Source organism: Podarcis gaigeae (genome assembly GCF_964106915.1).
Source record: "Podarcis gaigeae genome assembly, chromosome: 10".
Classification (NCBI taxonomy): domain Eukaryota; kingdom Metazoa; phylum Chordata; class Lepidosauria; order Squamata; family Lacertidae; genus Podarcis; species Podarcis gaigeae.
In genome coordinates this window covers 48,019,916-48,046,907 of record NC_139686.1, presented here as the reverse complement: position 1 = coordinate 48,046,907, position 26,992 = coordinate 48,019,916, and the positions used below count along the sequence as shown (strand labels likewise).

The window sequence follows — 26,992 nt, the reverse complement described above, 5'->3', positions numbered from 1 at the left end:
AGGTAAAAGGGTGATTAACCCGTGTGATATATACATATAGTATCAGAAAGAAGATACTGACAATGATTGATGATTGATAAATCCTTAGGAAAAAAATGTTCTTTGTTAGTAACTGAAATGGGGAGAAAGTGAAGCAAGGTGGCAATTGGTTGAAAATAGTCAGATTTTCACTCATCTGCACCTGAAAAATCTGACAAGAGGTATCAACATTGAAATTAGTAATCATACACAACAGTTTCAGAATCCTGGAATTAAACATCTGTTTATTGATAAGAACAGAAATACAGAAATATTTTAAAACAGCAAATTAATACGTACAATGCAAAATTTATAAAATATTTTAACAACTCATTGTCAGCTTTGATTCTACAATATGAATAAAGAGGGGGGAAAGCCCAGTTTAAAATAGGTTCCGCCATGCTAAATCTTATGAGGTACCCTGCTAGACCGGAAGACACACATTTACCTTTTCCACATAAATGCTTCTTTTTCACAGGCTTGGCTCCAAAGCGCAGTGCATGGAGCGGTAAATGTAAAACCAGCCTTTCCTCTCTCTTCCCTATCCAGGAAACTACTATTGAAAGTGCGGAGACATTCCAAAGAAACATGTGATGTGGCATGGGGAGACCAAACAATCCTCATGCGCAAGTGGAAGGTACTTTGAATCCTCCTAGATGGAGTCTCACTGATCATCTCAAGGCAAGTGTCTTTCCAAAACGGTGCAGCATCAGCTGTACTTCTATGCAGACACAAAAAGGTATTTGCCTTAAATACCGTATCTTGTCTTGAGCAGTTTAACGGAAGACTCTTTCAATTCTGACTGCTCCAAATGACCAAATAACGAATGTGCAGCTATAAGAAAAGAGAGATTAGTGCATTTCTTAAGCCTTTTAATCAGCTCATATATATATTCTCTGCATGAGACTGCCTGGCAAGTGGCTGGTGAAGAGAAGCACAGGGCTTTCACAGTCTGGGAGGCTTCAAAATGTTCTTTATCAGCTGCAGGGCAGGCTAACAAAGGCAGAGGTGCAGAGAGGAGAAAATCAGCTTCTGTGCTGCTTTTTTGCTTTTTAATCCATTTCTCTGAGTAGTTTACAGTGTTGTCCACAGGTATTACTGCAAGCTGGGCGAAAGCTAAGAGTAGCAAACAAACAATGCTACAGTATACAGTTGTGCCTTGGATCACAAATGCCCTGGAACTCGGACGTTTTGGCTTCCGAATGCTGCAAACCCGAAGTGATTGTTCTGGTTTGGGAACGTTCTTTTGGAACCCAAATGTCTGACAGGGCTTCCGCGGCTTCTGATTGGCTGCAGGAGCTTCCAGCCAATCAGAAGCTGCAATTTAGTTTTTGAAGGTATGACGGTAAACTACTGCTTTTATTCGCCATGTTGCCAAGTGGCCTGAGAGAGTAGACTATAACAATCATGTAGTTCACTGCTATGGGGGCCCTGCAGCAGAATTCACTGTTAATACTGCAGGTGAGAGGTGACTGATTTGGATTTCTATAATACTGCCCCCTCATATCTTTTAGATTGCAGAAAAAGCTAAAACTACTTCCAATTGTCTCACTCTGACCACCTCTGAGACCAATTCAGCACTTGTATTCCACAGACTTGCATAAAGACTGGTTGCACTTCTAAAATGTTCTAAGCTTAAGAGAAAATAAATTTTGCACATGAAGTAAGAAACAGGTTGGAGCAAGAACTCCTGCCTCTGATGCAACAATTATTTTTTTAAGCTCCAAAAGAAAGAACTGCAACATTGTACTTTGGCACCCAATTTGCAATATTTTATTTATATTGGGTTGTTAAATATCAGCAGGATCTTTAAGATTCCTCAGAGAGAGAAAAATCCAGACACTTTCCATTTCCATTTTATACTAACCCAGCAACAGCACCAGAAGCCCAAGCTACCTAATTTTGGTTTTAGGTTTTGCGGGGCGGGGGGAGGGGGAGCAGGTGAAGAAAATTATTTTCTCAAACAATGATGCTGGATAGAATCTCTTTAAAAATAGAAAGAAAGTGAAACAACACTTTCAGGATTTTGTTGCAGCAACCAAACTGTGCAATTAGCATGCCTATCTCTAAACCTACCAACTACTAGATTCTATTAGTGACCCATGGTTGCATTTTATTTACCTTTTTTCTCTGAATCAGACATAAACATTACTGCCATATCAAATCTTTTTGATTCGGACAGCTTCTGCAGAATTTCTAAGATGAGTGAAGGTTCTTCTTTCCTGTGTGAGAGGGAAACATTAACATACAATGATAAATAACTTCTTTTGATTGGATAATTTCATGACATGTATATGGCATTATCAAACTCAAGTAAAAAGTGAAAAACAAAATGCATGGATAAAATTAGTCAAGTATTAAAACCAATTTATATAACCAAACACTACAACAAGCTATAAATCAGATACGATTGCCAATAATCTGATAATTTTGACATATCCAGAAAAGCAACTTGATGAACTTATGTGCCTATGGGCATCCAAAATAAGAATATTTTGTATACAATATCCTGAAACTGCTCTCGTTTAAGGTGCAACTGTGGTATTTCATTTTGTTCAAAGTAGCATAGCAGCAATCATTTTCGCATAAGAAAAGTTTCCCATGTGAACATCGTTCCAGACTGTTTTCAAGATAATGGATGTATTTTGTGTATTTGCCTCCTACCAACATTACATTAAATTGATAGTCATCTAGTCCTCATTTCCTTGTTTCTGAGGAACTTGATCTTATCTTGCCAGCACTCCTTCAACTCCCCCTTTCTGTGTGTGCAGCATTAATACAGGGTCTTACTAATAATACTAATAGTAATACACATGCTGTGCTTTCTCATAAGCACATCAAAACAACTAAGTCCGTACTGCTCAGTAGTAGGGGACATGCTTTGGTTCTATATGACTCAAAGCTCAGTTCTTGGCATCACCGTTAAAATGATATTTTGTGGCAGGTCAAGATATTCTAGAATATTGATTTCACCTGAAACAACCCACCTTAAGCAGCTGCCTAAGAAAAACTGAGCAAGCATGGTGACAAAGTTCCACAAATTTTAAGTAGCCTTGGTACAGTCATTATCTCTAGCACATACAGAGGATTTGTATAATCTTGTTTTGATCTTCACACTATGCTTCAGAGACATTCTGAGTGTCTTAAGAGCACAGTGCAAAGCTGGGCACTGCATTTTCCATTAACCTGGAACTTGGGCAGAAGGTGCTGACTTTTTGACATTGTGCTGTGCCTCCAAAGTCAACAATGAGATGCTTCCTCTGCACTCAAGTTACATGGATGGATGGATAGATGGGACATTCTCATGTTAGACTTTGCACCACTCTTCAGAGGCATGGTAAGATGTCAGAATAAGTGAAGGAACAATTGTTAAGGTGCCCATATATTTATTGCCCATTGTATTGTGAGTCAACTATGGATTTTCATCCAAATATTCTAAAAGGTCTTCCAGCTCTAAGCAACACTTTGCTGCTGATTTCATTCTTACTTTCCCCAAAATTGCTTTGTAAAATATCATTTCTCTTACAGATTATTCAAGCGACACTAATTCCAAGTACTGGCATATTGCTAGTATCAGGCAGAACAACAAGCAGCCAGAAATATGCTCTGGGAAACAGGAAAATTGCTTTTCAGCCAGGAAATGAGTCCAGCTGTTCAATTTACCATCTAAAAATCCATGAACTGAAAAACTTACCCAGTATAAAAATCCTGTAGAATTTTCAAAATCTGGCTAAATACATCTGGATCCAAGGATTTTTGGAACAGATTAGGATAAAGGGAAGGATCAATTTGCTTTGAGAAAAAAACAAAAACAAAGCAGGCATTACACGCTATCAGAATTCATTTTCTTGCACAGCGCCTATAGAAACAAAAGCTTGATTGGAAAGAAATCAAATCAATTAAAACGTTTTATTATACCAGCAGTTTTCAAACTGTTCTAGGGAACAATGGATTTCCTTGGGAGTTTACCATGGTTCTCCAATGAGAGTGATAGTAATGGTGGAACACGCCTCCTCGATGTACAGCTTGCTCCTTTTAATACTGACTGCCCCTCTCCCCATACTGGGTCTCTCAGTTCATATGAAGTGACAGTGAGGCTCCCAGGGCCAGTATGAATGGAATGTGTGGCCTAGAACATGCTGTAAGATCCTGTGACAGTGTACAGAGACTGTGACAGGGGAGACCTAGGATTCACAGTCTGCTGCTTAGCTCGGCAGCAAGCATCTTGAGCCAGATGCTCTCTCTCAGCTTTACCTACTTCAAAGGGTTATAATGAAAATCAGGGGGTGGGGAGAAAAGAATCTAAGGTCCTTGGAGGAAGAACAGGATTCAAGGTAATCAACATATGGTCAGAGGATCTTCTACTGTCCTGCTGATGTGGAAAGAGTTCTCTAAAGGTTAAGGGTTTTAAGACTCCTATACCACAGATAGCTCTACAAGTATATGCAGCTTAATAAGCACTTTCAATACTACAGCTGATGCATGCAATCCTACAGATAGAATTTCTTATGTAACTTGGGGAAATTTCATCTTTCCCCTCCAAAGGTACCTCTGATTATATAGACACACACACACACACAGAGAGAGAGAGAGAGAGCGAGCGAGAGAGAGAGAGATATTACCCAGGCATGCACATTGCCAGCAAGTATCAGCAGAAGAGAGCAGAGCAGGGGCTGAGTTTGGTTGAACGAAAGGAGGCAGGTGACTTCCTGCTTCCTTTCAGTCCAAGATCGCTAAGTGGAAGATGGGTGTCCAACTAAATACTACCCAAATCCATTTTAAGGAACTGCAGGAGCTTCAAGGGCTGTAACACAAGGGCTACAGAGACTCACAGGGAAAGGGAACATGCTTGGTTCTAATACTTACAGTGGAAGGTTGAGTCCTGAAGCCAAGTGCAGCGTCAGCACTCAAATGAAGCACCCATGATGGTTTTAGGGCTGCTGGTGAAGGAGAGGAAGACCACTCCAAATCCCTAAATAAACATGGGGCTGCACAGCCAGCACTGGAGCTCCCCATCCTCTTGCTATTATCCCCCCAAAAAACCCTGTATGGGACCCCCCACACGGGACACAATGGAATTGGCTTTGGAGACAGCTGCAACCTCTTTGCATGAACTGACTGAGACAGTGAGGCTGCTCAACACGTCCCTGAAGCTTCAATAGGAAAAACTTTCCCTAAAGGTAATATTCATGGACAACAACAACAAATATGTAATGAAATAAACTAAATAAATCACAAGTTGGAAATTGCTTTACCCTAAAGGAAGGTGTTAAGATAGATTGCACTGTAAAGTTACACAACTTGGTAGAAGCCATACTTAGCCATGAAGAAGCTTACCTTCAAGTACGCGTATAATTGATCTGGGTAACCTTTTAATTTTCTGAAATCTGATTCCAGCTGAAAAGAATTCACAGGAACTGGAGGCACAGGGGATGTAAATGTGGGGGAAAGTGTTTGTTTTTCTGTCTTAGTTTGTTTTTTCATAGCACAAGACTGAGATGTAGATGATGGTTTCTCTTTCACGGTGCTTTTGCTGACAGGTCTAAAACATTTAAGGCAGACATGAAGTGGATGATTACCTAGCCTCTATTTGGAGACAGGTTTTACAAAACACAGTTATATTTATTCAAACCAATCTTCAAAATCGGTTCCAGAGTGATTCACACAATTAAAGGGTCCTATCAATAAGACACATGTTAACAACAATTGGCAGACAAAACAGAACTATCAGCAAAACATTTAAAATTCCTAAAACTTAAATGACAGAAAGATTTTCTTGCACCTGACACCTAAAAGATAACATCAGCACCAAGTGAGCCTCCTTACAGAAGGTATGTCAAAAATGGTGTGTCAAAACTGAGAAGGCCCTCTCTCTGGTTGTCATTTTTTTCAACTTTGACAAAGAGGGAAGAGTAAGAAGGGCCTCTCTCAGCTGTTGATCTGAGAGTCCAAGCTATGGAGAAGGCACTAATTCTGATACTTGGTCCCAACCCATTTATGACTCCCTGATTTAGAGTACAGGACTCTGTTGAAGTAGTTAAAAGAAAACAAAAAATCCAGAATGGTGGTAGAGACTCCCCTTAACAGATCAGAATCTGTTCTAGTAAAGGACAGGGTCAGGATAAGACATAATGTAAGATTCAGTCTATATCAATCATGCAAAAAGCTTGCATATAATCAATATATGTGCATGATTGGTGACACTTCATTGGATGTTGTCAGAATGAATTCTCTTCCAACACTAATCCCCACTAAGTAGATTGTGTAGAAAACTGCACAATCTTGTGCAACGTACATTTTCAAAGCCTAATCTTGCAAACAATATTGGAACACATGATTAAGACTATATGCATCAACAGTACTACTTACACTTGATCTGACATACATTTTAGATTTACTTGCAATGTTTAAAGGGTAAAAATGCCTCGACTATTGTCCAACAAAGCTGGTTATGAATATAAAAGTTCAGAACAAGAGATTTACTTAATACTAAATGCTAATGTACCAAATATTTAACGGTACATTTAATTTGGTGAGGAAAAAAGTGGTAAGAAACAACAATTCTTTAAGCCCATAGTGCTCTGAAAATTATAAACGTCAAAAGGGAATTTTCACAACTAGAAAAGTAAAGCCTTTCCCTATAATTTCATAACATGAAAGAAAAAAATGTCAAATGTCCAAGCCCTCTCAACACTGATTATAGTATAGCCATTTGCTCTCCTGTAATTTATATGTCATTTCATTTGGTTTATATTCAAGGGTTGGAACTTTGCTACAAGAATAAAATGTTTACTGTATACCACATACAGCAGACATGTCCAAAGTCAGTTTTGGGGGCCTAATCCGGCCCACGCAATTTACTCCCTAAAATCCAAAAAAACCCACAACAACTTAAATCTTAATAGAAGCTCAACAAGTGCAATCCTTTTTTTAGGATGGTCAACAACTTTGGTCAGCCCCCATCAAATCTGCCCCTCTTTGAAAAAAAGTTTGGACACCACTAAATACAGTATAGTGTTTCCTAAAATATGAGGGTAAAGTTATAAACTCTTCCATTTGTGTACTTACATAACATGTATTAGACCTGAAAAAATAGCCTTGTAGTTTTACTTTTAAGATTCATTCAAAAGGACATACATGCTGTTAAGCCACCATGATTTTTAGTATCAACTGTCTTGAGCTAAAATTATCTTAACCTATATGGAACTAAAAGATCTGATTAAAATCATTACCAAAATTCCCATTTGTTTATTCCGTTCATAAGGCCTCCTACCCCCATTACCATATGGGTCAATTCACAACTCATAGTAAGCTAATAGTTAATAGTTTATTGTGAACATGTTTGTTTGGAGCAAAACAAACCACTAGTTCTTATTTAATACTAAAATCAGTACTTACTCTAGGGTTACAGAATCTCCGATTTCTTCTATTTTCAACAGCTTTGCTTTGGGAGTATCAGCTGAAGAAGAAAAATCATCTTTGCTTGGATTCTGTGCAGATGCTGAGTTATTTGTTGCTTCTACACTTGCAGAAACAGACTGATTAGGTTGCGGATTGGAGGTAGCCAGCAAATTTGTGGTCAGAATCTCACCATCCACTTCTTCAATGATTACTCTTCTCAAGGGTTTCTAAACAGAACAGAACCATGCAGGGAGTTAGTTACAGCGGTTTTAACATACCTGTGAACAACTGGGTGCATTCTCAAAGCTTACCTGTGCCTGTCATAGTAAATATGAAAATCCCGATACTAGGAGGTTGTTTGTGGCATAAAACTTTTGTAGGCAATCACAGGAAGACACACTCACCCTATTAGTACACACACACAGCAATGGAATCTGCCTCCTATCAATTTCTCACCCCAAATGTGTATGGCAGTATTTATAAGACCACACCTTCTAAACTTTTTTTTTTAAAAAAATCCTCTTTGTATCTTCCTCTCTTATGATACTAGACAGAGATATGGCTCGCCATTCAGATCCATGTAAACTACTTAGGTTGCACTTTTCTCCTCCCACACCTCTGCCCTTTGTGGAAATTTCTCTTGATTTCATACCAGCAAACATCCTGCCTGTAACTTCCTTTCCTGAACAAACTGATCCTCTTCTTTACAACACTTCAAGCCCACACAAATTTGCCCTGCTCTCACTAACCCTATCCTTGGGATAAAAACACCTGATACCCTCATCATTTGTACTTACTTTTGATCTAAGATGCAAGGGTTTATCAATGGGTTTCACTAGATTTTGTGCTTCCGTTTCCTTTTGTGATAGTCCAGGACATTCCGTGCCCGTCCACAGCCCTTTTGCAATTGATTCCTTTAAAAGATTAGTAAATAACCATCCATGAAAATCAGAATGATTTATAACTCAGAAAAATACTCAAAGTAATTTAAGGAAGTAACTAGGGAGATACTGAAGTACAACACACTTACATTCTTAAGTTTCATTAGTTCATTGACTGCTTGCTTATTTCCAGGTTCCAGGTTCAAAACAGTTTCAAAATCTGATGAATTTACATCAAGAAACACCAATTTAATGTAATGTAACGATAATTAGTTTTAACACTTAATTTACACATATTTATCTGCAATTGTTAAGACATGATCCATTATCAAACGTTAACCATTTGGAAGTCCCACTGAATCCAACTGGTCTCCCAAAGAAGACTTTCCCCACTATAATAAATGTGATTTCCATGACTATGGCATGCTCAAGTATCTAATTATTAATGAACTACTGAAATGCAATAACAGTAACTAATGGCCATCATCTATTAAAATGTAAGCTACTGTGAATGAAATTTTGCAATAGCAAGGAAATGGGAACTGAGCAATTTTCATGCTCAGTGCAGAATAGCTTTACGTCTTTTGAATCAGCAGTACCAGCCTTGACTCCAATGAAGCAGGATGCAAGGCCCAATCTCAAATACCAAATTGATTAGATTCTCAATTAGCAATTTAGACAGGGTCCTGATTCTGCCACATCACCTTCAATGTGAGAGTCTCCTTATGGAAATAAAATTAAATTTCAGTGCTATTCCCTGGGCAAAGGTTAAGTGGTTAGGAGCACATACATGTTCCCCCTTACAGTGGCCCAACTATATCAGGCAAACATGGCCGCTCAGAAAATCTAGGTGTTTAAAAAACCCAGTTACTTTCTGCCCAAGCTTTGCTGCTATCATACCGGATTGCTGTTGGTGGACTAGGGCTGTTGCACTAAGAAATTATGATTGAGCAAAAACTTCATTAAAAGATAACATCAAGCACACATCCATTAAAAACCCCACCTTGCATAGCTTCTTTTAGTTTTCCCAGTGCAGCTCTCGCAGTCCCTCTTCTGGCATAAGCTTTTGAGTAGTTGGAATCTAGTAATACAGCTTGAGTACAATCTTCCTCTGCCTCTTCATATCTCATCATCAAGAGAAAACATTTAAAAGGATTACTTAGTAGTGCAGATCCCATCAGATATTGTTTCTTACAGTCTACAGTCATTCCAACAAATTCTGACTAAAGTTTGCATATCTATGTCACATATGAGCAAATATGAGAATTATATGCTACTAGAAGCTGTGTAATTCTATCTCTAGAGCTGAACAGACCTTTCTCAATGTGATTACATTAAAGAAGTGCTTGGATTAAAAACCAATGTTGCCTAAATTTAAACTTTATGTGACCGTTATTTGGAAAGTTCAAAAACATTTAGTTGAATATGTTACAAAGAGTATCAACTTATAGCAGAGTTGCTCTCTGGTCTTGACAATGTAACAGCTACAGTACCAATCTGAACCTGAGCAGAGCTCTCCAAACTTTTCATGTTGATGACACACTTTTTAGACATGCATCATTTCACGACAGAGTAATTCAATTTTACTAGCAAACCGGAGGTTAAACTAGCCTCTTTCCAGCCCCAGGAGGAGTGAGGGGAGCGTTCATGTGACACACCTACACACTGCAGATGACATACTAATGTGTAGTGACACAGTTTGGAAAGCTCTGCTCTAAAGGAATATTCTACTTCACTGGTTGAATATTAAAACTTGATGAATAAAATGCAATAAGAATGGGTGAGGAGATCGTAGCTCTGAATTCCTCCATTAAGTCATTCTTGTAATATATGAAAGTAGTACTTACATTAGCTACTTGCTTATGTACACAAGTTTTAATTTCACACAAAAAAACATTTTCAGATCAGTTCGGTGAAGTGCAAAACAGCATTAGACCAACCCAAGCTATGACATAATCTCCACGATGGGAACAAAATGTTCTTGTGGGAACAAAATGTTGTGTTGTACTGTTTATTGGTGTGTTATATGAAAATTAATTAAGATTGTTTTATAACAGATACTGATGAGAGTGCAATTAGTAAAAAGCTTTGCTTATGAATATGTATTTCAAAAAAGATTTCAAAAGACAGAATTGATTTAAATGCTAAGAAAATACGCAGATCATGCGGAATTGCAAGTTCAAGAGCACACACTTTTGAATTTTCAGGTAGGCCATAGCTCTGTTGGCTGGAAGAAGCGCATTGGTGCCATCTGCTGCTATTCCACGTGTGTAGCATTCTATTGCTATTTCATATTTCCCTTCTTTGAAATAGCCATTTCCCTGTGATATTTGGGGAAAAGAAACAGTGTATACATCAACAATTCCATCTTCATACAAGTGAGCAGCACTTCAAAAATTAAGACTTTATTCAATATCTCGCACACTTCTGCATGTGAAAGAAGGGAATAGAAGTAGTGACAGGGTATGCTTTTTCAGACAGCAATGCAGCATTTCAGAATGTCTGGCATATGGCAACACAATACAATCATATAGCAGCTGGGCCAGGACTGGGACTACATCAGAATAACGTAAAGCTAGTGTTTTAACACTTGGTCGCTTTAAAGAAACCACACAACTAACTAAACACTAGACACTTATTCCATTTGTCACAGACATGGGTTCCAGTTCTACATGGTGCAGAATTATGAAAAAGACTTCCACAATGCAATGAATTCTGAAAAACTATAAAATTCCACCACAACTCCCACAACTATCTTAAACATTATATGTTCTATTTACCAAATCTTTTTCTGCCATAGCCTTTTGCTTTAGCTGCTCCTCCTCAGTTTGTTTCTGTTCTGTTATTTCAGTGTTGGTAAAGACATCTGATTCTTCAGTTTGGAAGCCTTCTTTCGACAGGAGAGCCTAATATAAGACGTAAGACATGCAAAACATTTATACTACATAGCAAAAAATAAAATCATGTTCATTGGGCAAATTTAAATTATTTACCTGTTCAATTTTCCTAAGTTCAGTTTTTGCTTCAAAGTTGTCTGCATCCAACTCCAAAACCTTTTCGTAATCTGACAGCAGGACATGAAAATATACATTAATAGAGTGAAAAGCATGGACCTTTAGGGAAAATGGAAGCTACAGCTTGCTAATCGTATCAGCAGTGCTTCTTGTATAGGAAATGCACTGACATACCTCACTTAAAAAGCAAAACAAGTAAGTAAATAGTTCTCAAAGTAACCTCCCAAAAGTTTAATAGCATTATTACCCAACTACATAAACTAGAAGATAACACCAAACACATTTATATTTCATCAATAGGTATCACAGTCTCTAGACTTCATTTTGAGGGAAGACGGAAAACAGATCTCATCACATTTCAGAACACTGTTATTCTCCAACAGTTTGTAATTATGTTTCACCCTGGGCGATTTTCAACTTCAGCAAACATGAATCTAAGACAATATTGTTACTTTTCCAGAATTAGGGACATGTAAATAAGAAAATATTTAACCAAAATTAACTGCAGGTGGAGTAAAGTTCAATGAAAATCTGCAAAATGATCTTTTTTTTAAAAAGTCATTTCTCCAATGTACTGGTAATTTTTTTTACAGACATTTACTAAAGAAGGGGAACAAATATAAGAAGTCTCTTCTAAGATTGTACAACCAATAATGTCCAGTGACATTTGAGATACAGCATATTTTACTTAAAATTAATAATATATGGGTGTTTCCCAGAATCTTGTTCAATTGAGAGGTTTCTCAGGATGCTGTATACATTAATTAATTGGCTGAACTCTTCCATGCATGCTTCAGAGACAGGGCAAATTGAAGATTTAATGCTGAAATTGGTATATGGCCAAACCACTAAGTCAATCCATAAATCAGAAAGTTATTTATCTAGAACAGGCATGTGGGGAACCTTTGGCCCTGCATATGTTGCTGAACTACAACTCCCATGAGCCCCAGTAAGCATGGTTAATGGCCTGGGATGAAAAGAGCTGTGGCTGAGCAATGTCTTTGACAGCCAAAACGAATGAGTATTAAACATACAGAAACAGAAAATCCAACATACCTTCTTTAGCACCGTCAAAATTTTGCAAAGCAAAGCGAGCGGCTCCTCTTCTGACATAAGCCTTTGTATAATTTTTGTTTAGGGCAAGTGCTAAGTTACAATCAGATTCAGCCACAGAATACCTGCAACAATATTGTAGGTTTGTCATCCCAAATGCATGTTCCTTAAAGGCATGCAAACAGAAACCCATGCAATTCACAGAAATGTGGGTATGAACATTTCTAAAGTTACACTGGTGCTGAATTGGGCAAGACTGTCAGCTATATTATACCCTTCAGTATATTCTGTCCCCCACTGTCTGACAGGGCAGCCACAACATGTTTCCTCCGATGTTTCCTACCACCCCCTTCAAGGAGTCAATGCTCATAAAATGGGACTACTTCAGAAATGTTTGCGTCTGCACTTTCAGGATGCTGAGCATCAATACCAGCTTCTGATAAGGCACTAATTTCCCATGTTCTTTGTTAATTAATCTATCAAATGGCAAACTGCAATGGTTGAGCATTGACAGGTTTAAAACCAAAACAAGGCTACTGAAAAAGAAGAGAGGGGGAGCTGAATGCTTAAGGAAATCCTGAAATACCAAAGTAGCCAAAACAAGCCTTACTTTTTCAGTCGAAAAAAAGCAGATGATCTGTTTGTGGGCAAAACAGGATTGTAAGGATCTGCATTCATTCCTCTTGTGTAACATTCAATTGCAGCATCATAATTTCCTTGCTTAAAATAATTATTACCCTGTTAAACAAAATAGAGTGATCAGTGATGTGAATATACTTCAAACTGATCTCCCCCCCAAAAAATGTTACTTTTCTTGTATTGTGGGAATTGTGTTTGCCAGCTTTCAGGATTTTGTGGCCCATGTTCAACCCTATTCAGATGGAACCCTTGAAAAAGACCTCAGTAAGACTCAACTTGATTCCTAACCTACACTATGGCTTATTTTGAAGATAAAATGAGGAAAGGAATATAAATGCAAATAAATAATATAGTAAAATTTTGGGAAGATGGCACATATTCATAATCTCTCTAGCCCCAATTCATACTTCTGTTTATAAATGACTTCCATAACCACAAATTCTAGCAGTTTTCAGACCTCACTTTCAATCACACAACCTGCACTGGGAGATAAGAGTTGAGCAGGACGGAAGAGTGTGACTGTCACCAATTTTCCAAAACATCTATAGCTTTTACTAGGTTGGGTTTCCTTCTTCTTGTTGTTTTTACAGAAAATAGAACATGATTTAGAGTAAGTAAATACCACAATTCCGAACTGCCTATCTCAAGAAGATCATCAATATAACAAACAAAAGAAGATCAAATCACCATGCTGCCCATAACACGTCTTAAAATAATTAGATAAGGAATGAGTCATGGTAAAATATCCAAAAATGTCTGGAGTTAATCTCTTGGTTTCAAGGTATAATCTGAAGGTGCATCCTAAAGGGTGTTAGGAGAAAACAAAAGTGTCCCTCATTCTGAAAGACCAAAATAACCTTTTCTTTCTCAGCAAGAGCCTTTTCTGTGTCTATGTGTATTCCATCTTCTTCAGAATCTGATTCTAGAGACACTGAATCATGGGTGCTATCTTCCTTATCAAGTTCTTCAAGTATCTTATCCTGAAATGACACACATTTGAAGAAAATTACAAATTTAAAAAAATTAAAGGGTGAATAAACAAAGTAGTAAAAAACAGTGAATGTCTTATTAAATATTAGTTATGTCACTAACATTCATCCACGTATTTCACCCAACTCCTATCCAACCAGCTAAAGCAAACTGTCTTTTCACTTTTAAAATAAAGATTTCTATTATCAGAGCTAAAGTAATATCACAAAATGGAGTAACTGCTTCTGAAAGTAAAACTTTTCTGCCCAAAGCCATTTCAGAAGGAATGTTAGAAATGAATTTCTGGGAAGTATTTTTTTGAAATTCCACTTTGGAGTGGACAAAGTCATCCATCATTACCAGCCTTCATGGACTGATAAGGGAGAGAGCTTTGAGCACTTGTTTATACAGCTGGGTTTTGGCTCAAGAGCTCAAGTTACAGCATTTTAGAAATGCTCCCTTGGAAAAGGGAAAAAGTGGAAACCCATTCCTTCAAATTAAGCCTGAATACTTAAGCTAATTTAGTTCTACTAACTGTTGTATAATTGATAGCCTGTTTATACATACACTGAATGAGGTGGTAGAATTTGGGTCTGTACCACTTCAGAGTGCGGGAAAAGGAGTGATGTCATATTTTGGATTACTTCCCCATATTAAAAACTTACTTTAGCCTCTCCACAATGTGCTCACTAAATGTGAAATAAATGTTTTACATGAAAGCAGACCACCACCCTGACACACCCACCCTTCCTGAAGTCTGTAGCATCACATGTTACAACTAGAAATCTACATCATTTTTCTACAGTACATAGAATGCCCTAAGACAACCCAGAAATACATTTTCTTGTGACTAAATCTGCCTTTGGTGAAATTTACTTTAGCTAAAATCTTAGGCTAGGGTACAAGAATGTAATCTGGACAATGGTGCTCCTGTGCAACATCTATTCGTTTTAATTGGATAAGCACAGATCAGAAATGTTAATTAATCTATGTCCATCTTAATTATCTCATGAATTAGACTACAGTCTAATAAAACATACAGACAATATGTTTCACCAATAAACTATAATATTCTTTAGTTGAACCTTCGGAGGTATTTGAGTTTTGTTTCAGTGCTGGCTAGTCACGGTAACCCATGCTCTAGTGACCTCCCATTTGGATTACTGCAATGCACTCGTTATGGGGCTACCCTTGAAAAGGGTCCAGAAGCTACAGCTAGTGATGGATATTACTGCCAGATTATTGACTGAGGCAGTAAGATGGGATCACCTATCCTAAAAGCTCTGCACTGGCCACTTGTATAATACCAGACGTGATTCAAAGTAGTGATGTGTAATGGGAATTGGGGTTGCTTGTGTGTAAATTCCAAACTGCTCCAAGCTGGTTGTATAGCTGGACCTTTCCCCGGTTTGACAGCCCTAACAGCGCGACTGTCTCAGTCACTGGCAGAATCCGTCAGTGGGCGTTTCCTAAACTTCTTCCAACATAAGAATTCCTTAACAGCAAGTCTCCGCCTCACTTCTCTGCACGGAAGCCTTCTGCGCAGAGTGGGCGTGCCAAGCGGTGGTCCTGCACTCTCCTCACTGATCTCACTGGGAGAGTCTCGGAGCCTCCCCTCCGAAGTACTCTCAGCCTCTCCTTTCTTCCTGGTGTCACCTTGGTTTCCTTCCCCAGCGGAAGCTCTCTTTCTCTCCTTGCTGGTTCCCTCTCCGGCATCATTAGGGAGCCTTACCTCTCCACTCGGCTCCGATGTCAGTTCCCTGACATGATGGATTACAGATCTTGGGGCTCTGCTTGAGGTCCCCAACAATATTTAGGATGAAGAGATGTGTAGAAGGGCATTTGCTATGGTAGGTCCCTGAATCTGGAATGATTTTTCCAGTGTTTCCCATTGATGGCCTTCAGATACCAAATGAAAACAGTTACCTTTGCCTTGGCCTTTCCAGTTTTACAAATAAGAGGTGTTCTATTGAGCAACACATGTATTTCCATTTTAAATAATTTGCTACAAGTTTTTTTAAAAATTGTATATATGTTTTATGGTTCTTTTATCATTATTTTGTTCACATGGTTGCTGTACATTGCCCTGGGCTCTTCCTAAGAAAGAGAAAGGTGTAAATTTTAAAAAATGATGTTTGAATTTGTAATTGTATTTTTAAAATTTCATAGCATGCTTTAATGTTACATACTTAAATCCCACAAAACAAAACTCTGCATTTTTCCTAGCATTTTAATAACTAGATTCAGCTTACCACGTCAAGCTTCCCCCATGCCTCATAATCATAAGATTTTATCTTATTCTTTTTATTTTCTTCAGTAGTTTTCTTAGAGATGGCTTTAACTTTGTTTTTCTTCCTTTTCTTATAAGCTTCATTTCGAATTGGTGGTAAATCCTAAATATCAGAAAAGGTTGCTATTCAGTATCAGAAAACTTAATAAATAAATTGATTTGCCCTTTTCTACTTCCCATAGTACACAAGCAGATTTATTGGCCATTGATGAGGATGTATATTCCCAAATGCACTGATGGAAGACTCAGCCAGGTATGCGACCCACTTAAACAATCTCTATGCTGTGTGTAGTGTCATTCTTCCCCTGCTCCCAAAGGGATCTCTTCTCTCAGAGAAAGTAGCTGTGAATGGCAAGGGAGCTGCTTAAGCTGGGGAAACAACTGCAATATTACATATGATTCTATCTTGAAAAGAATGGCACTATGCATCATTGTTTGTTGAAAGTTATGACCTAAATGTTTCAGAGTTTACAAAGAGTCTCCTTTTGCTTTGTAAAAGAGGAAACCTAAGTATATGACTTCCCGCCAAACAAACATGCCAAGGACAAAATGGCAAAAACTACATCAGTAATACAAGTGATTAATTTGTAGTTTCACTTGAAATTTAAAAAGGACATATTTCTACTTGTAAGCATCCCTGTCAATCCAAGTATCAGATAACTGAATTTACCTTGACTGGAACTCCACTCTGTTGCCGTAAATTGCAATCCTTTTCTTTAATATCCTTTTCCCAATTTTCTAATTCTTTCACAAAATCTTGCAACTCTTCTGCATTTTGTCTTATTTGCATCTGTAACTCTATTGCTTTATTTGGTGAAGTCATCTGGTAATTAAAAGGTTTTGGGAAATGTCAGGCTACTAACAAACATTTGCAGATACTAGATTAAGGAAAGAAAAAAAAGAGAAAAGTGCTTGAGTACTGAAATAAGCAACATCATCTTATGATACGATAAATTTAGTGGGGAAAAGCAGGCTACAATCATTCCAAAAGCCCCTTACTAAAAAAATAATGAAACTAGACTGAATTATACAGAGCCACAGGAAATTAGACCATTAAACATATGCCCAGTCCACTAACATGCAAAGTTGGGGTGTGTGTCTTATTTTCACAATAAAACCATCATGTACTAAACCCACCCCTCTATTGCATTGCACCTTGCATTTGTTGAGTACTCCAAATACTTTTCTTCTTTCTTAAGCTACAAATGGTGAAAACTGCCAGAAGCCCCTTAAAATACCAACACCAATGAATTTTCAGTGCAAATTAAAAACCAACCTATGCTACCAAGGGTGGGGGATGTCAACCATCTGGTCAGATTTTGATCCATAATTATTGCTGCGACTTTATGGTCCCTATTATTATATTATTATTATTATTATTATTATTATTATTATTATTATTATTACAATCACCATCATCATTTGTATACTGCCCTATAGTATACCCTATACCCACAGGTTCCATTTATTTACTTGTTTTGCTCATAGTTGTTTTGGACAGAGTTTATAGTGATGTATCATTTCAACGAGGGACATGGGTGGCGCTGCGGGTTAAACCACAGAGCCTAGGACTTGCTGATCAGAAGGTTGGCGGTTCGAATCCCAGCGATGGGGTGAGCTCCCGTTGTTCGGTCCCTGCTCCTGCCAACCTAGCAGTTCGAAAGCACGTCAAAGTGCAAGTAGATAAATAGGTACCGCTCCGGCGGAAAGGTAAACAGCGTTTCCGTGCGCTGCTCTGGTTCGCTAGAAGTGGCTTTGTCATGCTGGCCACATGACCCGGAAAAACTGTCTGCGGACAAACTCCGGCTCCCTCAGCCTATAGAGCGAGATGAGCGCCGCAACCCCAGAGTCGGTCACAACCAGACCTAATGGTCAGGGATCCCTTTACCTTTTATCATTTCAATGAAAGATGGGGCAGAAATGTTTCAATAAATACATAAATAACAAAATGAATCATTGCACGGTGGCAAGGGATTGCTTTCTCTGCAGAGGCTCACCTGGTGCCATTGCTATGTATCTTCAGGTGACAGCCAAAAACAGAGTTTTTAAAGCAGGCAACTTTAGCTTTTAACGATCTATATGACCTTTTGGAGTGGGCAGGAAGTTTTAATGTATACACCCCCTGGCTTTAATGCATGCATGGTTTTCTTTTTGGATAAGCTCTTCTGGCAAAACAGTGCCCAACAAGTAAATTACCCTGTAAATAGTGCCCTTGGACCAAACTTTTCTTTTCTTTTTCAAACTGCAGAGGTCAGACCACTCCACCCCCACCCCTCCTGCTGTATACAGGAATAGAACAGACACGTGTTCAGAGACACGTAACAGTTCTTCAGCAACAGCGCTTGGACAGACTTGGAGGCGATGTTCCCCTCACTAAATTCAAGGCGAAGTAAAGATACGACAGCTACGCGTAAGACGACGGGAGTCTGACAGAAACCTCCCTGGGAAATTACCTCCGAGTCAAACCGAACAGTGAACGTGAGAATGGCGCAATCTTGTTTGGTGTTTCAAGGGGGCTCTCGAAGGCCTCGGGCCTCAGACTGCCAAAGGGGAGCCTTCCCCGGGCCAGAGTCCCCGCCACCCTCGCCGCCGGCCGGCCCCGAGACTCCCTCCCTCAGGCAGCCGTCCCACCTGTCAATCGACGGCGCCCGCAGCCTCCTCACCTGCGCGGAGTTTGGTCCCGCCTTTTCGCGCTCCCCAGCCGTCACTCCGCGGGCCGAGCGCCGCGCTCCTTTCCCAGAATCCCGCGCGCCACAGAGCAGTGCCGTAAAACTCCCCTTGCGAAAAAAGGTAGTTCTGTGGTAACCATAGAAAGGACCCTCGGCCTTATCTGGCGGTTGCGCAGTTTAGTTTGCCTGCTGCCTCTAGTGCCATGGATACCGTCTGATTCCCCTCCCCTCTTCATTTCCGCCTTTCCGCCCTCTCCTCGCTTCGTTCGGTGATTGGTTCAAAAGAAGCAGCCGGAGGCAGTTCTATCTTTCCTTCTCCACATCTCGTTGGTACCAAAGAGGCGGGACGGCGGAGCGACCTCGAGAGGCTTTCCCCTATCACTACGGTGAGTGACCTACGGTGGCCGGTGAGGCTTCCCGAGCCATGCTGTTTCCGACTCGCTTGAATGGCTGAAGGAGGCTCCTCCGAGATGCCTCCTCCGGAGCAGCCGCAGGATCTGGGGAGCCACGGCTCCGGCGGAGAGCGGGACGACGACTTCGGGTACGGCCTGTTTCCCGAGAGGAGCCGCGGAGCCGGGAAAAAGAAGCAGTCCATGCTCTATAAGGCCGTCTTCACCAGGAACCACAAGTGCCAGGTGATGCTGCAGATCGCCCTGGAAAGCAGTAAGTGCCTGGAGGCCGCGTCCCCTCTCTGGTCGCGCAGTGACGGGCGAGCCACTTGCCCTCCACTCCCAAGGGACCTGCGGCTTCCTCCCCAACCACCTCTCTCTCTCTGCCTCTCCCCTAAACAACCGTCAATTACTTGCACCTATGCTGGGTTGCACGGCAGGCGAGGCTCTTACCGAAACTTTAGGGGCCTCTACAGGGCAGCCAAGGGCGCTGTGGGTTAAACTGCAGATCAGAAGGTTGGCGGTTCGAATCCCCGCGACGGGGTGAGCTCCCGTTCCTCGGTCCCTGCTCCTGCCAACCTAGCAGTTTGAAAGCACGCCAGTGCAAGTAGATAAATAGGTACCGCTCTGGCGGGAAGATAAATGGCATTTCCATGTGCTGCTCCGGTTCGCCAGAAGCGGCTTAGTCATGCTGGCCACATGACCCAGAAGCTCCCTCAACCAGAGTCAGCCACGACTGGACCTAACGGTCAGTGGTCCCTTTACCTTTACAGGGCAGCCAAAGCAGTTTCCATGCCCAAACTGGGCCTAAACCGCAATTGAAATGGATCTAGAAAATCAGTTTCCTGCAGGGGGGTCTGGATCTGGCCCGTGACCACACGCTCATGGATCTTGCCCAAGAAGGGCAGATTGGCAATCCACAATCAGATCATGGATGAGAAAGGTCTTGCTCTGAGCTGACCTGGCACTCAGCAACAGCAGCCGAGGACCTGAGAGCTGGCTGATAGAACAACCACAGTTCCCCAGATTTCTCCCTGTCTCTTTCCCAAGAGAGGTCTGTGCAAGCCTACCCATGCCTATTCAGCCCAAGGAATGCAGGGGGGCTTACTCCCAGGTAAGCGGGGTTAGGTTGGCAGCCTAAGTGCACCGTCGGACCCTGTTTTGTTGCCAGGACAGACACCTTCCATGTCTGAAGTAGTAGCAAGAAGACCATTGCCTGTGGATCAACCACTGGCAGCCTTCCAGCTTGTTCTTTTCAAGAAGTCCAGAAACTGGTTTGCAGTAATAAACAGTCTATTACCTATGGGTAATAGGCTGTTTATTACTGTAAACCAATAGTGTGTGTGTGTGTGTGTGTGTGTGTACACACATACAGTCGTACCTTGGCTCTCGAACAAAATCCATTCCAGAAGTCCATTGACTTCTGAAAATGTTCAAAAACCAAGGTACGGCTTCCAATTGGCTGCAGGAGCTTCCTGCACTCAGTTGGAAGCCGCGGAAGCAGCATCAGACGTTGGGGTTCCAAAGAACGTTCACAAACTGGAATATTCACTTCTGGGTTTGTGGTATTTGAGAGCCAAAACGTATGAATACCAAGGTGTTCGACAACCAAGGTACAAATGTGTGTGTGCGCGCACGCATCTATCTACCATCTATCTATATATCATTATTTACTAGAAAATACCAAAGTACAAGTGCATGGAGTAAGACACAAAAAAGAAGAAACAAGAAATAGAATCCATGTAGAAAACAAAGCAGAAAAATATATATTGTGTCCATTACAAAAAAGGAGGGGGTACCTTGTTATTGCAGTTAACCAGACTTTAATCTAATATGGTATTTATAAAAAGAATTATTCCAAATACCGTCAAATTTGCCCATGGCAAGTCTACATTTGTATACAGCTTGTTCATGTGTAGTGAGTTTGTTCATATCTTCAATCCAGTTATTAAAGGGAACCACATTCTTTCCACCCCAGTTCATCAATAACAGTCTTTTTGCTGTAGTGAGGGTGCAGAGAGTCCATTCATATTGTCTGTTTCCCATTGCCCTTATTCTAAAGTTTTAGACATGCACCCAGCTGTAGTTCTGATCTTACAAAGCTGGGCACCCACATGGGCCACACTGAAGGCCTGCAAGGGCCACATGTGGGCTACAGGCTGGCCCTTTGTGGTCTAAAGCATGTGACCAGTAGCTCATTTTGTCTGCCCAAGTTTTGTGCTTAAGAATAAATGACTGCATTGCTTGATCTAGGTCCATATGCTAAACTGCTACTTGATGCTATGAAGAATACTGGCTGGTAAGATTTTTTTTTTGACCCTAGCTTGTTGCATGTTTACTGCATTTGTGTTCCTACTTGAAGGTGACTTTAATACTAAAAAGCTGACCTGTATTTGGGCCTTTTAGCACTGTTTTCAAAGATCGACACTTCTCATGTGAAGAGTGTGATGGGTGTGTCAGTGGAGGATTCGATTCTTCAACATCACAGGTAGGTACGGAGCAATCTCTTGCAGCATTGGAAACATCAGATAACTTGATGCTTTGACATGTTAGCAAAACAAAATAGTTGCAGAAAATTATGAGATGTTTACTGTTGAACATTTTGAGTTCATAGTTCTTGGAATCAATGCTTACTCCCCTCTCCCCCATAGTATTATAGTAATTTAATAAAATGATTGCACAAGCCAGAAGGATGCAGTTCAAATGGAGTATTTAATTAAATAGTATTTGAGCAGTAAGACCTCTTCTTAATTGGAAATACAAATCCACAGGCCCACTCACTCCTCCCAGAGAAGTTATTCCTGTTGGAGTGGAAGGGCTTATTTTGTTCTAGGCAGCAGACTCACCTGGTAAACTACAGGCCTTCTACAAAAAGGGAAGACTGTTGGGCCACAGTTGGGACTTAATCTTGACAGCTGATTAGTGGCTTGAATGGGCTCAAAATGCATTTGTGTGGGCTCATAATGAGTCTTCAAATGCATGAAGCAGGAGTGAGCAGTGAGCCCCTGGGAGGGTGCACTGTCAGTGAAAGCACACCTTCAAAGGGGTTGCTGATAAGCACTGATAGCGAGCCCTCTTGGCTGCATGGGTAAGTTCTTGATGGAGAACTCTGGTGCCCATCTGGTGCTTGCTGTTAGTGCTGGTCATCTAATCAGTGCTGTTAGTGATTTCCCACCTACAAAGTAGCAAATGAAAGCTCATTTTTGGCTCCCAATTGTTCCTTTGTAGCTGTGTTCTTACTTGATGTCATATATGAAATCAGTTGTAGGGCAAGTGGCTTGAGGAAAAGCTTCAGAGGCCAACTAGAAACATGTCTTGGGCCAAATAAGGCCCACAGGCTGCATGTTTCCCATTCCTGCTATAAGCAAAGGTGGAAAAACAGAGGCTATGTTGTACTTCTCCCTTTCTTGACATGCCTTGATACAGCAGTGTAATAACTGTGGATGAATCTGCACCATCCCTTCCCCATTTGCATTATATAATAGTAAAGATATTTGGGGAGGGAAGTGAGAAAGGAGATTTCACTCTCTTCCCATCAACCACCAGAGAAATACCAGAGGATTTTTTTGAGGCTTGCTTTAAAATAGAACAAAGCCTGTGACTTGTAAATTAAATCATCTTCTGAATGTCCCCCTTATTTCCTTTGTAGATTGTTCTGTGCCAAAACAATATTCATCACCAATCTCATATGAACAGAGTGGTTGCACATGAGCTTATCCATGCTTTTGATCACTGCCGTGCACATGTGGACTGGTTCAATAATATCAGGCATTTAGCTTGCTCAGAGGTAAGTTGTAAATTAATAGTGCTGCTAAGAACATATTTAACATCTAAGCAAAACATACTCTTATCAGTGCATTTCTTCTTAGTTTTTTCCTTGGCTTCCCCCCTCCCCTTCATTCCAAGTTTGTTTTTGTCAAAAGTGGCAAGATGGGGATTGTTCATGCTGGTCACAACTAGAAATTCCATAGACGTACATGATGGATCACAGGGTCATTACAGTTGTATTTCAGAAGTTGAACGCCTTGCGAGTCAAACGTTTTGGCTCCCAAATGCCGCAAACCTGGAAGTGAGTGTTCTGGTTTGTGAACTTTCTTTGGAACCCGAACATCTGACGCAGGTTCCGCGGGTTCTGATTGGCTGCAGGAGCTTCCTGCAGCCAATTGGAAGCCGTGCCTTGGTTTCCAAACATTTTGGAAGTTGAACGGGCTTACGGTACCGATTCCATTTGACTTCCAAGGTACGTCTGTATAACAGTTTTGTAATTTCACTATTTCAGAAATTGATTGACCCAGTGGGGTTTTGTGTAAGTGCTAGTAAGAAGTTACTCCAACTAACACTCTAAAAAGGAGGATTTATGTGCCATTTAAAATTAGAATAACTAGTGTACAATGCTAAAACATAATAAAGCAATATAAATGTAAGATTCTAATCAATGATCAGTATCTGACATGATTGAAAAGCCTTTGTCAGTATTCCTATTTTAGTTGTTGCAGCTTTAAAAACTGTGAATGAGAAAATTCAAACAACCAGCCTGCCTTTAAAATTTTACTCAGTGTGAAGTAGCAGGGAACAGGAGAAAAAGGAAACCAGACTTGTCACAAAGTCAGAAATCTTATAAGTAAACAAACAGTACTTTTTCAAAGTCTTACTTTGTGTCACATATGTTCTTACGGCCTGTTGTCTTGACTGGCATATAGCTGTTGTCTTGACTGGCATATAGCTAGTGCCATCTTAGCCAGAGAACTGTTGGGAGCCATGTTAGGAATTGTTGCAGTTCTCTGAGTACTTTATTTAGTTTTGGTGTGTTTCCCTACATAGATTCGAGCTGCTAATCTTAGTGGTGATTGCTCCCTCCTAAATGAAATGACCCGGTTTAAATTTGGATTGAAGCAGCATCAGCAGGTAAGTTGATCATGACCTGTAAATGAAGAGGAGGGCCAGGCTTCCACAGTGTCTCCATTTGCAGAGGAGGTCCTGTTTAATTTGGAAATTTAGATATCTGAGATTCAAGTTACAGGAGTTCTGTTAGGTATAACAAAGTATTAGAATCTGCTGCTATTCTTCAAGGAGTGACATTGCTAATAGACATCCACAATAAACAATGTGGCTTTTGAGTTGAGCATTTTGGTGTCTTCCCAGGTTTGTGGAGAATATGGGAGATTGACAGTTGTTTATTTTGTTTTAGTTAGCAATACCTTTCAAAACACTTTCTGTGGCTTATCATTGGTAATAATTAGTTTTACGAAGTGTATCACTTGTCTGGACTTCACAGTCTGTGTCCTGACCTTGGTTTTCTTACCTTCCTCAGACCTGCGTAAAAGACAGAGCTGTTCGCTCCATCTTGGCTGTTCGAAACATCAGCAAAGAGGTGGCTGAGAAAGCTGTGGATGAAGTCTTTGAATCGTGTTTCAATGATCACGAGCCGTTTGACAGAGTGCCTCACAGCAGATCAGATGCAAAATATGCACATAGAGATTTCCAAAACCGTGACCGGTACTATGCAAATATATAGCCAAAAACTGTTCATTTCTAGCTACAACATTTTTGGGACAATTTTCAAAAGATTAATTGTGAGGATAACTGGAAGTCCACGAACAACAAAGAATATTCATGTTGTCAAATTCCTGTTCTGTGTTTTGTTTGGCGTACAAATTGGTCCAGCAGCCCCCCCCCCCAATGTACACATAAACATTTATGTGAGTATTCTACTGGAAATTAATTTTGCAAATGCTTTGGTTCTCATCCTTGGTTTAATAAATGCTGTTTCGTTAATGTTTTGGCAGTCTATTTCTACTGCTCATAGGTGACAGCTGTTGCTTATGTAGCCAAAGCAGCACAAAAAGTCAAGTATCAGCAAGCTTTGGGAAACAATGAAATGTAAAAAGTTGGGGGGTGGGTACACCATAATAGTGTATTGGGATGGTGGGGGAACCTCCAAAACCAGGTCTATGAGGATGGAGAATGTTCAGTTGACATGAAATTATATATTCATCTATAAACACACTCACACCCACACAATATATTACATTTTTTTTAATGGAAGTTCGGAGGAGGGGGCCCACCATTACATAGCCAAAATTTGGGGAGGTACCAACAGTCTTGTGGGGGAGGGGAACCTTAGGTTCTCAGAAGCAGCATGGTGCAGGGCACCAAATAACCCTTAAAGAAATTAAGTGGCATGGAATATTGAGAGATGAAGAGCTAAAACACTGGGAAGGGGAATGGAATGGCATGGTTGGAGAGGGAAGGAGAGAGGCATATGGAATCGCCTAATTGGCCAGGGTGGTCATTTCCTGTTTCATATCTAAAATGTTCCCAGGGACAGAAGTGAGAGCTGCCCATAGAAACTAAAGGAGAAAGTCAAAATTTTAATATAGTTGTGAATGGGCACTATATTCGCTTAAAAACCTGAAAGGTAGCAGCAAAGGAAAGTGGCCTTGCTTTTTCTAACTTTGTTCTTATTTAGGTTGGAAAAGGCCTTGAAAGAATGATTTATGAGTGTTCACATTGAATACTCACGTAGCGTAAGGCTCTACCCTGCAGTGTTGTTCAAGAAAATCAAATCCTTCTGCAGGTTCATTGATTAGAGGAAAGCAAGCCTGCGATGATACCCACATTGCAGGTTAGTCTGAGAGAGCAAGATACATTAAAGTGTAGTGTTGTTTATGGTAATATCCTTGTTGCAGATTGGAGGGCTGTGCTGTGAGAGAGTACCTTATAGAAAGCCTGCACTGTAGTCCACAGTTAATATTGAAGCTTGGAGGTGAATACTTATGAAAGTCCATTTGATACACACAGCAATCTTTGCGCAGATGTCCTGAGATGGTGCCAGAGGTTTCGCAGAGAAACTGAAGCTTCCCCTTTCAGCTGCAAGGGCTTGCAGCCCTCCATAGTCGTTCCATATTAAATGCAGGGTCGACTAAAATGGGAGGATTGTTTGTTTATATATTGTCATCACTGAGCATAGTGTAATGCTAAGAGGTTTAAGCAGAGAAGAAATTGCAGTCTAAATTACAAATTGTCTAGCACCCCTAAGAAGCCTGCACTGAGCATACAGTGTGAAATGATTATAGAATTTATGGAATCCTTCTGAGAAAATCATACACTGCCATTACTCATGGCTATTTATATTTGCAGGAGAAGACCTCAAACATAATTATTAGAGGAGTTTGGCTTCTAGGGATTCCCAGGGTATAATCAATGGAAGCGCTGCAGGGGATGCAATATTGAAATTCTGCAAGAGGCCTGAGGCCATTTCAAGTTAGGATATCAACCTCTTCCTCATTTTGCCAGCCCGAGACCTTAGGATCAGAGCAACTTTGCCAGTGATAGTTAAACATTTGTGTACCTTGTTAGTCCTTGCTTGATTCTTATCACTCAGCTAAATCTTTTCATTTTTACTATTCCACCAAGTCCCTTAGGCCAGAGATGCCCACTGTTTTGTTCGGGTGGGGGACCTTCTATGCTCCACAATAGTGAAGGACCCAGAACTGCATTTTGCCTTGCAGGCTTTACATCTATTCAAATATCATAATAAGGTTGGCAGTGCCTTGCAGTAAGGTCTTCCTAGCTATAGACCACCTGTGCTCAAACATACTCCCTAACAAATTGTAGTTAGACACCCTCCAAGTGTCCCTATTTTCTAGGGATAGTCCTGGAAATACAG

At 40.3% G+C, this 26,992-nt stretch overlaps 2 protein-coding genes across 7 annotated transcripts; one reads left to right on the top strand and one right to left on the bottom strand.

The window, feature by feature from the left end:
• Positions 1-235: 235 nt before the first annotated feature.
• Positions 236-19,129, bottom strand: RPAP3 (RNA polymerase II associated protein 3). Of its 5 annotated transcripts, none has more exons than XM_083699236.1 (17): positions 18,929-19,129; positions 16,936-17,143; positions 16,228-16,368; positions 13,864-13,986; positions 12,978-13,105; positions 12,371-12,492; positions 11,294-11,364; positions 11,081-11,206; positions 10,494-10,621; positions 9,304-9,425; positions 8,450-8,520; positions 8,217-8,333; positions 7,417-7,646; positions 5,356-5,560; positions 3,713-3,810; positions 2,140-2,240; positions 236-852 (listed from the first exon to the last, which is right to left on the bottom strand). In XM_083699236.1, exons 2-17 carry the CDS (start codon positions 17,086-17,088, stop codon positions 767-769), a joined length of 2,022 nt encoding a protein of 673 aa, XP_083555362.1. In that variant the 5' UTR covers positions 17,089-17,143; positions 18,929-19,129; the 3' UTR covers positions 236-766. The 5 variants fall into 5 exon arrangements, with proteins under 5 accessions (XP_083555362.1, XP_083555365.1, XP_083555364.1 ...); XM_083699239.1 differs by having other exon boundaries at positions 16,936-17,088; positions 18,929-19,069; XM_083699238.1 differs by having other exon boundaries at positions 18,719-18,933.
• A 251-nt stretch (positions 19,130-19,380) lies between these two features.
• ATP23 (ATP23 metallopeptidase and ATP synthase assembly factor homolog) lies at positions 19,381-25,098 on the top strand (the record flags this gene model as incomplete). 2 transcript variants are annotated; one of them, XM_083699504.1, is made up of 6 exons in its annotated part: positions 19,381-19,597; positions 21,577-21,622; positions 21,730-21,811; positions 22,973-23,110; positions 24,145-24,228; positions 24,635-25,098. In XM_083699504.1, the coding sequence occupies 6 exons, from the start codon at positions 19,381-19,383 to the stop codon at positions 24,836-24,838; spliced, it is 771 nt and encodes a 256-aa protein (XP_083555630.1). In that variant the 3' UTR covers positions 24,839-25,098. The 2 variants fall into 2 exon arrangements, with proteins under 2 accessions (XP_083555630.1, XP_083555631.1); XM_083699505.1 differs by lacking the exon at positions 21,577-21,622 and having other exon boundaries at positions 19,457-19,597.
• Positions 25,099-26,992: the final 1,894 nt, after the last annotated feature.